We start from the raw sequence: 10,967 nt of genomic DNA on the forward strand, positions 1-10,967 counted from the left end.
GTTCATGCTGCAGTTCATTTTTGACATAAACTTACAATGTGTCACTGAAATTAAAATTACCATAAAAAACGTCAACACCGGAGTGCCACACACTTGATGTGTGGACTTATCATTTGGGTCGTAATATACCGGCCAGGTTGATTTGCTAACGTGCCGACGCATATATGCAATCGATCATGGCTGCGTAGTCGCTATCAATCTTCGTGCCGCTGCCACCGCGTCACACATATCATCAACTTGCAGTGTGGTCAGCACGTTTGGGGCCGGCAGCTGGTTGACTCATCGTACAAACGTGCTCTCCAAACGCCCGGATTACACATGCATGCGATTTCCCCCGTGAGACTATAAATACGCATGCGGAACAGCCAGTTTTCTTCATCCCATCTTCCCTCGATCGAGCAAGAGTAGTTGACCTGAGCAGAGGAAGATGGCAAAGCTCGCCCTTCTCGCCGTGCTCGCGGTGCTCGGTTCCGTGGCCTGCCAAGCATCCGGCTACGGCGACACATATCCCAACCCCACTCCCATCATACCACCGGCTACTCCTCCGCCCAGCCCTAGCCCTGGCCCTACCCCGGGCTATCCCACCCTCACTCCCACCGTGCCGGCCACGCCCCCACCGGTTTCTCCTCCGACGAGCCCTACCCCACCTCCTACTCTCCCGCCGAGCCCTCCTCCTACCCCGGTCTATCCCACCCCCACTGCCACCACGCCCGCGCCCTCACCCCCACCGGCTTCTACCCCTACCCCGTCTCCAGCTGCCATTGGGCTCAAGGTCGGCTACTACGATAACAAGTGCCCTGACGCGGAGAAGATCGTGCTGGACGCCGTGCGCAACGCCACCGCCGGCGTGAAGGCCGGGCTCATCCGCCTCTTCTTCCACGACTGCTTTGTCCAGGTACACATATATGCATACAAACGCAAGTGAAGTTTGAGAGATCGATATACGCCTAGTTGTGCACTCCACGATTCAGAAGCTAACTATGGTACCATTGCATGCACGCATGTTACTTACTGGGGCGTGGCTTTCAGGGGTGCGATGCCTCTGTCCTGCTGAACAAGGTCGGCGGCAAGCCGGAACCGGAGATGCTCGGTATCCCAAACTTGAGCCTGCGTGGCTTCGAAGTGATAGAGGCGGCCAAGAAGAAGATCGAGGAAAGATGTCCGGGTGTCGTCTCCTGCGCCGACATCCTCGCCTTTGCAGGCCGTGACGCCAGCAAGTTACTCAGCGGCTACAAAATAAACTTCACCATGCCAGCCGGCCGCTACGACGGATTCGTGTCCCTCAAAGACGAGACCCTCCCCAACCTGCCCCCACCCTTCGCCAACCTCACTACCCTCACACCAATGTTCGCCAAGAAGGGACTCAGCCAAACCGACATGGTTGCGCTTTCCGGCGCGCACAGCATCGGCCGCTCGCACTGCTCCTCCTTCCGTGACCGTCTCCAGCCGCCGGCCAAGGACAACTCCACCACGTCGATGGACGCCACGTACGCTGGAAAGCTGACCCAGGACTGCCCCGCCGGTAGTGATCCCACGGTGCCGCAAGACTACAAGACCCCCGACGTGTTGGACAACCAGTACTACAGGAACGTGATGGATCGCAAAGCGCTCTTCACCTCCGACGCGGCGCTCATGACGTCACCAAAGACCAAGGAGTTGGTGGAAAAGTACACTTGGTGGTTGATTGGAGATTTCTTGTGGTACAGACATTTCGAGGATGCCATGGTGAAGATGGGCAATATCGAGGTGAAGAACAGCACCAACGGCCAGATCAGGAAGAAGTGCGGGTTCGTGAACGAGCCCTACACCGGTTGATGATCTCTCAAGGGTGGAGACTACATATTCAGTCGTGCCTTTTGGGTTTGCCTTTTGATCTTCCTTAATTTCTAGTCTCTTTTTCACTAAGTTTTTAGCTTGTTGGTTCATTTCCTTCATTTGTGCTGTAATCCTTGTTGGGCTACTAGCCAACTACGTACGGGCAGTACTTTTCATTGAGATTGATGAATTAGTTTTTCTGTTAGTTATTATTTATCAAATGCAATATATATCTTCTCTGCTGTAACATCCTTAGGTATGTGTTATCCCTTCATGCAAAGGAATTAATTTACTTCTACATCTCTAAAATTTATGAAAAATTACCACATACTCTCTCCATCCCAAAATAAGTGTCTCAATCCTAATACAACTTTGTACTAAAGTTAGTAGAAAGTTGAGACACTTATTCATGCAACAACAGAAGGCTTGAACTACCACATGACACATGTGGTAAGCAATCCAAACAATTCGGAAAAAAAGACATAATCGTTGGACGTTTCCTCGGTGTTATTGCCGTCCGAAAAGAGGGTCACACTCTGTAGCTTTTTATTCGGTGTTTAAGCCTCTCACCACACTTTTCGACACATATGAGGACACAATGCAAGTTTTGGTTGGATTGCTAGCCTCCAAAGACCCCCGACCAGCCCAATTCTGACCCGTCTGACCGGGAATTATAGGGCTTTGACCGACAATGAACGATGTTCCAACAATGGACTTTTCTACCCGGTTGTGCTAGGTTAGCCTATAAGAACTTGAAAAACAAAGATTGAGCCCAAGTTATCACAAGATTTCCTCCGGGTAACACGTGGTGGCAGTTTCCCACCCTAAGTGCAGGCGGTTTGTGCCGTCCGTGAAGAGGGTCACACTCCGGAACTGCGTATTGGGTGTTTGACCCCCCCCCCCCCACCACACTTTTAGATATGTATGAGGACAATTGCAAGTTTTGTCGGATTGCTACATTCCCAAGATCCCGGAGTGGTTTAACCCTGACCCATTTGGCCGGGAAATATAGGGCTTTGACCCGCAACGAACGGCGTTCCACCAATGGACTTTTCTAGCTGGTTGTGCTAGGTTAGCCCATAGGAACATGAAAAACAAAGTTTGAGCCAAAGTTATCACAAGATTCCCTTTGGGTTACTCGTGGCGGTAGTTTCCTACTCTAAGTGCAGGCGTAAGTTCTGTCCATGAAGCGGGTCACACTACCGAGCTGTGTATTACCTATTTAAACCCTTCATCACACTTTAGACATGTATTAGGACACAATGCAAGTTTTGGTCGGATTGCTACCCTCCAAAGACCCCGGATGGGCCTAATCCTGGCCCATTTGACCAGGAGATCTAGGGCTTTGACCGACGATGAACATCGTTTCACCAATGGACTTTTCTACATGGTTTTGCAATGCTAGCCCATAGGAACGTGAAAAACAAAGTTTGAGCCCAAGTTGTCACAAGATTCCCTCTGGTTACCCGCGGTGGTAGTTTCTCAAACCTCCGTGAGTTGCAACTCATGCGTAGAAAAATTATTTCTGTAATCCTTGAAACTTGCTGGTGCAAATAGATATAAAATTTGTCTCATTTGGCCAAGGAATGAAAAATATACTAGAAAGTCAAAACAAGAGGGTGTCTTCTGCAAATTTCAAGCAAACATGATTTTAGTTTGTTCAAATTTGTAAGAATAATCTACCAATAGAATCCTTTCAAGATTATGATCAAAATCTATACCTATACCTACTATTAAAGGGCTGATTGCTTCTTGCTCCCGAATTATCGTCCGTTTCTACATCACACGATTTTCGTCCGTGGTCGTCAGCTGCGTTGAATATTTCCTTGCGTCCCTCGGCTGGGCCTCTAGATGGGCTTTCTGCGTTTGTGGGTCTACCTGGGAGCCCACATAGGTGGTAAAAAGCAGGGACAAAAAAATGTGTTTGGGCCAGGATTTGAACTCACAACCTTACATTCGTGTAAATATTGTTTTACGAGCAGAGCTAGGTGAATCCTTGCTTCAAAAAATGTAATGTTGTCTAATCTACTAAATAGTGCCACCTCGCCTTTTTACATCCAATCCTTCTAACTTATATTGGTCTTCCAATTTTTTAAGGTATCAAGGAGTCATCTCGAAAATCAATAACTTAGGGGTAAAAATTGAGTTGCGGCTTTAAAGAGGATTTCAACCGACGTTTCATTGTGCAGCGAGAGAAATAAAGAAGGAAATGATTTGAGAAGGAATTGAGCCAGAATAATAAGGAAAGCAGTCCATCCTAAAGGAGGAATTGAGCCAGAATAATAAGGAAAGCAAGCAGTTCATGCTGAAGGAAAATGAAGAAGGATCCACGCATGTTGAGCATAATATTCCCCCCACAGAAAAATACATAATTTTGTTAGATCTTTTGTAAAGATGTCGGCTTCAAAGAACACTTCTTCCTCGTGTTAGGGATATTTGACTACACTTTTTTAGAAACAATAATAATTGCATTACGGAGTGTCAGAGTGCAATTTTTATCATGTTGTAACACACGACATAGATGTAATTTTTAATATTTCTGAATTCTGATGTTCTTTATATTACCATGATATTTGATAAATAGATCGAAAGTTTTCCAAGAAAAACATTGTCAATCAGATGAGTTTACTCTGAATCATACCCCATATCCTATGCTCTACGTCGTGGTCCTCAAATTATGCATCTTTTTTGCATCAGCGACCATTCTCCCTTGACATAGTTCCTTACCTAGCAAATCGTGGTTCATAAGAACTGGTATTTTTCGGCAAACTCATGCCCGACAAGTCATGATTCGACCAACTAAGCTAGCTCCCGTTTTGTGGTATAATAGTCCCACATCGCTCCCTTCAATCCAAACTTCGTAATTTAAAAAGATCTTCGAGTTTTCTGGGTATCAAGGAGCAGTTTTGGGAATCAACAAGGAAACAATAGGTTGTCCGATAAGAAAGGAAAAGAGAAGAAAATAAGGATGGAAAGAGGGGATTTCAAGTCTGTGACAAGAAGAAAAAGGAAAGAGCGGATATATAATTTATCGGCGTATCGGCGACGTCCTGAACGGCGATACAGGAAATTCTGACGTAATTTCAGTCCTGAATCTTGAAGAAGGGAAATAGATTGAATCTTGCTTCTGAAACAAGAGGAAAGAAGATGGATTTCGCTCTTGAAGAATCAGCCGGGCGGTCGAGAGGGACAGGACGTGATGCGCACAGGTGAGTCTGAAGCATGCATGCATGCCTGCTTGGTCAGATGTGCTCGCTATGACTATCATTCTCCTCCGCTCTCACCAAAGTTTTTAATTAGAAGCCAAAATGAGATATCCTTTTAGTTCTTACAAAAACACCTCTGATTTTAATATTTTTCCTCTGAAAAAACGATCCGTCTGCAACTCGGAGTAGACTAAATATTCTTTTCACGTTTGGCTTCGATCTAGAAATGCCGCCCGCTTTCAAACTGATGAAATTTAGCTTTCTTTGAAATATGAAAACTTTGTGTTGATGCTTTTCTTTACAAAAAAGTTTGCATTACTCTTGTGATGCCTATTAGTAAGCTTGTGAATTTCTTAAAGTGTCCACTAATATAAAAACAAGACATATTCGAGCAATCTTCACTATCCCGATGCCTAAACAATAATTAATGGTGTATGAAGCACGTACTAGGTTTGACCGATGATGTCAAGTTGCATGGCATAGAATCTATTCAGGCCGTTGCATCATTAGTGACAATAAATAATGTTATTTCTTCCTATTATACTTTTATAAATTTCCTTATGGACTAATAATCTGAATTTGTGTTATTCACACAGATCAATTGACTCGGGATCATCTTTCATGTTATGAAATACCGTCTTAAATAACCCTGCTATCAATCAGGTCCATTATTATTGTCATGAACAACATGTGTCCCGCGACCCAGTTTATCGATCCAGCCACCCTGATTCATAGTAAAGCACATGTCCCCGAGCCTGATTCACGTCCCTTGAAGTCTCCCATTGCAACGCACGGGCATATGTGCTAGTATATATAATTTGTCAAAACCCATGCAAGTATGAACTACTGGTGATTTTGACAAAGTATAAGGACCTATTTGCAAAAGCACATGAGGTTGCATTTTTAATATATTCAAAAACATAAAGAAAGTGGATATTATTAATCTATGAAAAATTCTATCCCAAATTGATATATAATTTGTATATGTTAAGGTTAGATAAGTCATATTTAAATTAAAAGATAAAAAACAAAAAAGGATTTATTTTTTCTAAAATAAAATAGGATAAAAACTATGCCGCCGGCCCCCGCCAGGGCCGTCGGCATACATATGACAACGTCAGCCGTCCGTCTGCCGACGGCCATAGATATGTCGCGGTCTTCCTCGCTGTAGTGAATATATGTCGACGACCAGTTTCTTTGCCGACAGCTGCCGTCAACATATCTCCAGCTTTGCCAATGGCCCGACTTTATCAATGGTTTTATGTCGGCTTAGCCCGAGGTATGCCGACGACCCTGATAAAAAGTCGTCAACATACCTTTTGTCGTCGGCATATTGTCCCATGCCCGTAGTCTCACTAGTAGAAAAAGGCCCATTTGTCCCGGTTCGGGAACCAGGACTAAAGGTTCCGTACTAAAGCCCAATACCTTTAGTCCCAGTTCTTATAGGAACCCGGACAGATGGGGCTCCACATGGCCGTTGCGGCTTGCCCAGGCAGGGGGCCTTTTGTCCCGGTTGGTAGCACCAACCGGGACCAAAAGGCATCCACGCGCCAGCTATTCAGCGGCTGGGGTTTTTTTAAGGGGGGGGGGGGTTTGGGGGTGTTTGGGGGTTTTGTAGGGTTTATGTAGGGGTTTCATATATTGTGTTAGCTAGCTAATAGAGAGAAGTGTCCTCTCTTATCTCCGTGCATGGTCGACGCTACGTACTATGCGTATAGAGAGGACTCGACACGCTAGTTAGTAAGCAAATGAAGGAAACCATTAAGTACAGAAGATCGTCATGAACATATCTAGAGAGAAGTGATCGACCTCTCCTTCTCCGAGAGATTGGTCGAACAACAAATTTTCGTATATCTATCCGACGCTACTAGCTACATATATACGATATAAGATCTCTTACAATCCCTAACATGTGAAGTCAAGTGCCACATGGTATTCTCCGGCTTTATTGATGACGTGGTCAATAAAGAATCCTGTCAATTCCTCTTGAATTTCTCGTATGCGATCTTCTGGTAGGAGTTCATTCCGCATCTGCCATGTCTAATTTGAAGAAGGGGGTCAATACATATATATGAATGAAACTCAACACAAATGATGGTATATTAAAATGAAATTGTGAATATGATTGCTTACACACTTCAAATTGTCTTTTAGAGTAGTCCCGCTTATTTTTGCAAGTCGCGTTGTAGATGAACTCGCAAACGTAGTATCCATAGTAATTATTCCTGGGTTCTTGCCACAAGAACTTTACGAGAAATAGAGGTCAACCAAACTGATAATGAAGCATTATAAATGGTATTGATGAACGTAGCTAGAATCAACGGGAGATGCGCGGAACTAGCTAGCTAGTAGTAATTACTTTCAGGTGTGTAAATCGCAGCTCCCCGGGCAGTCCCGGAGCTTGTGCGGTGAATACTTCCAAACCCTATGGGACAAAGAAAACAATTACTTGATATCAGGAAATGAACAAAGTTGCGGATATGGTGCGATAATGATCGATTGAATTACTTCTCGAACATTTTAGTCATGTCCGCATAGTCCTCGGGATTTTTTCGTCTCGAGTCTAAGATGGTTATTAGTCCCTGCTCAAGCTTAATTTCTAGGAGAATAAAGTGGAAGTTACACACGCATGCATAACTCATCAATTACATTACTATAACCTTGAGTAATACTGGAAACCGAATATGCACAAGACAGTAACACTCTGTTGAAGTTGTAAGGAAAGAGTATTTTATCTTTGTTTTGATTTTGAAGCAATGATTTTAGCAAGTTCGCCTCGACTTCTTTGGCATCATGTTTAACCGTCCATTCATCTATAATATTTGTGTTAATGAAGCTAATATCATAGATTTCTGCCTTTCTGCATTCGACGATCTTCAATCTGCAAAATATAGTGAGGATAATTATATATACATGCAATGAAAGAGCTGAGCTATATATAGAGACTTAATTACAGAAGTAGTACTTACAAACAGTAGCAAGTGACGATTGTTTTATCGAGGGCCTTTTGATTGAAAAACTGGAAGAACTCCTCAAATGGAACAGATAACAGATCAATTCCAACGAGGTCGTGCTCCTCTTTAACTCTCACCGTCAAAGTATCCTTCCCAGACTTGCTTTTTATGTACCAGTCATGGAATCTTTGCATCATCGTTGTTACAGGAGGATGACCAGGTTTGACGAGAGGCTTCCCGTGCCGGTATTTGAAATCGTCCACCTCCATTGTATCAAAATGTGCATCGTCGAGCAGGTAATCTCCAGGATTGGTACCGGACAGCATCCTCATATGATTAGCGATGATATCGCTAGACACCTTGAGCGGGGGGCACGATTGGTTAGCTTGTTCGCCGAGCTGGGGAATTGTTTTCCCACTTCTTCGTTCTGCTAACCTTTGATCACCGCAAGTACTTCCCGACCGCTCCGCTTCGATATATGACCTTTCAATAATGTGCTCATAGTTGGTTTTCGGCGGAGACGGTGGTGGTCGCTTCAGGGCATCCAAAGTGCGGGCATCCAAAGTGCGCTGAACTTTCACCTTATCTATCTTCTCCTCCGGAGGTGGATGTTTCTTAGCTCTTTGTGTTTCAAAGAAGTCCTTCACTTGGGTTTCACAGATCTTCGCGTTTTCCTCCTCGGTCATCTCGTATGGTAACCTCTCTAGAGGCTTGAGAGATGGACCGAATATGTATTGCCTCCTGCCTCTAGCTGTACTGCTAGACACTGAAGCAGCCAGAGCGACTGCGGCTGTCTTCTTTTGTTGCTTACGAGGCGGAGAGGAAGGAGGCGGAGTGCTAAGACGCACCGGAGCATCCGGAGCGGCGGCGGCTGTCTTGCCCTTTTGCTGACTAGGCGGATGAGGAGGCGGGCTGCTCGGACGCGCCGGCACAGGAGGAGAAGGAGGCGGAGTGCCGCCACGCGCCGGAGAAGGAGGCGGAGTGCCCTGATCACTCGCTGGAGGAGGAGGTGGAGTGCCCTAACTTGTCGTCTGAGGAGGAGGTGGAGGCATCTAGTTCGGAAGGTTGATGAACTCCTTCTACCATAGACATGGAGTCTTCAGAGCAAGACCCAGCCGAGTCTCCCCTTCACCGGTAGGGTGGTCAAGCTCGAGCTCCTCAAATTCCTCCGTATTTCATCCACCATCACAACAGCATATCCTTCTGGAATCGACCGGCAGTGAAAAGTTGCACCGGGTTCAAGAGGTGCAACAGAGCCAACAACCGCCTTGACTTTGAGGTGCTGCCATTGCGTCATAAGGTGGCAATCTTGAGCCTCCGTGATAGCATGCACGGGGTAGCTAGAAGGAGTCGTTAAGTCAGGCAGCTGAAGGAGCTCGGTGGAAGCCACACTGCTTCTCCACTGAGATGGCTGGGTAGCTTGTGGCTAGCTCCGACCTGTCGCTGGCTGTCCTTTTCCTCTAGCGCTTGTACCCTTGCATGCAGCTTCTGTAGTTCGGTCTTCTCCACTTTCCTCCTCCTCTCCCGGGTTTTGTAACCGCCTACCTCGGGAAACCCAGCCTTCCATGAAACGGAGCCTGGTGTGCCTCGTGTCCGTCCAGGGTGCTCAGGATTCCCGAGGGCCGGTGTGAGCTCGTCGTTCTCTCTGTCGGGAACGAACGTCCCTTGCTGCGCTGCGACGATATACTCCTGAAGCTTCATGACGGGTAGATTCTGTTGATGGTTCGTCCAACGGCACTTCCCTGTTTCAGGGTCCAAGGTTCCCCTAACCCCGAAGAACCAAGTCCTTGAACGGTCTGGCTAGTGCAATGTCTCTGGTTCGACCCCTTTATCAAGCAGGTCATTCTCAGCCTTGTCCCACAACGGCCGGGATTTGAGGTAGCCACCTGACCCTGTGCGATGGTGAAGCTCCTTCTTTGCAGCATTTTTCTTGTTTGTCGCTGACATCTTCTTACTCTTCTCCGATGTCTTGTGGGCCACAAATGCGTCCCAATGATCTCTTATCTTCTCAAATTGGCCGGTGAATTCTGGAGTGTTGCCTTTGCCGACATACGTTGTTTTCACTCATTCTTCCACCTCCTGAATAGATCTGCCATCTTCTTAAGAGCATGGGCCTTGACCAATGGCTCTATAGCTGGCTTCTCCGGATCCTCCTCTCGCGGTAGGGTGAAATTTGCCTTCAGCGCGGTCCAAATATCATCTTTCTGCCTACCGTTGACATAAGACACCTGAGGGTCTTCGTTCTTAGGCTTATACCATTGGTGGATCCTGATCGGGATCATGTCCCTAACAAGAACCCCACACTGAGAAGAAAATGCTTCCTTGGTCTGGATGGGTTCAATCGGTTGGGCATCGCGCGCGATTGCTGTGATCGTGAACCTTTCATCCCGGCGCAACTTTTTCTTCGGGCCTCGTCTCGTTACTGAAGTTTTGATCGATCCGGAGGGCTAGAAAAGAAGAAAGAAGGGAGTTAATATGTGTACATACCAAAACAATTAATACATCAATTAGCTAGTCACCACAAGCTTAATTAATATATATACCTGGCCAGACTCCGTTCGGTCACCGGAGCCGTCATCACGGTCTCCTTCTTCCACCGGTATTCGGTCACCGAAGCCATCATTATCATGTCCTTCCTCCTCCATTGTTCGATCACCGTAGCCTGCTTCACCCTCTCCTTCCAGACCATCAGTGTCGTTGAGATACGACATGACATCACCTCCGGCGAGGATTATGTCCCCCAACACCTGTTCTGCTTCCAAGTCTCCGTGCTCCATAGTTTCTGCAAATGTTACAACATGGCAATTAATATACAAACAAGACAGATGGATATATTAGTGGCAAACGTAGACCTAGCTAGCTAATCACAACAAGGAATCATATTAGTGGCCTCGACGCTTCTACGGTTTGGGGTGGCCTCGACAACGCTTCTAGGGTTTGGGGTGGCCTCGACGACAACACTCTTTTAACTTGGTAAATTTGGGTGGCCTCG

General features: G+C 46.2%; 1 protein-coding gene across 1 annotated transcript; it reads left to right on the forward strand.

The window, feature by feature from the left end:
- Nucleotides 1-383: 383 nt before the first annotated feature.
- On the forward strand, nucleotides 384-2,062 carry LOC125541158 (peroxidase 2-like). Its single transcript, XM_048704626.1, has 2 exons — nucleotides 384-895; nucleotides 1,030-2,062. The coding sequence occupies exons 1-2, from the start codon at nucleotides 428-430 to the stop codon at nucleotides 1,813-1,815; spliced, it is 1,254 nt and encodes a 417-aa protein (XP_048560583.1). The 5' UTR covers nucleotides 384-427; the 3' UTR covers nucleotides 1,816-2,062.
- Nucleotides 2,063-10,967: the final 8,905 nt, after the last annotated feature.

This window comes from Triticum urartu, chromosome 2 (assembly GCF_003073215.2).
Source record: "Triticum urartu cultivar G1812 chromosome 2, Tu2.1, whole genome shotgun sequence".
NCBI lineage: Eukaryota > Viridiplantae > Streptophyta > Magnoliopsida > Poales > Poaceae > Triticum > Triticum urartu.

Coding starts and splice junctions, on each gene's coding strand:
- LOC125541158 (XM_048704626.1), top strand. CDS start 428: ATGGCAAAGCTCGCCCTTCTCGCCGTGCTCGCGGTGCTCGGTTCCGTG. Junction 896..1,029: donor TCCACGACTGCTTTGTCCAG/GTACACATATAT, acceptor CGTGGCTTTCAG/GGGTGCGATGCCTCTGTCCT.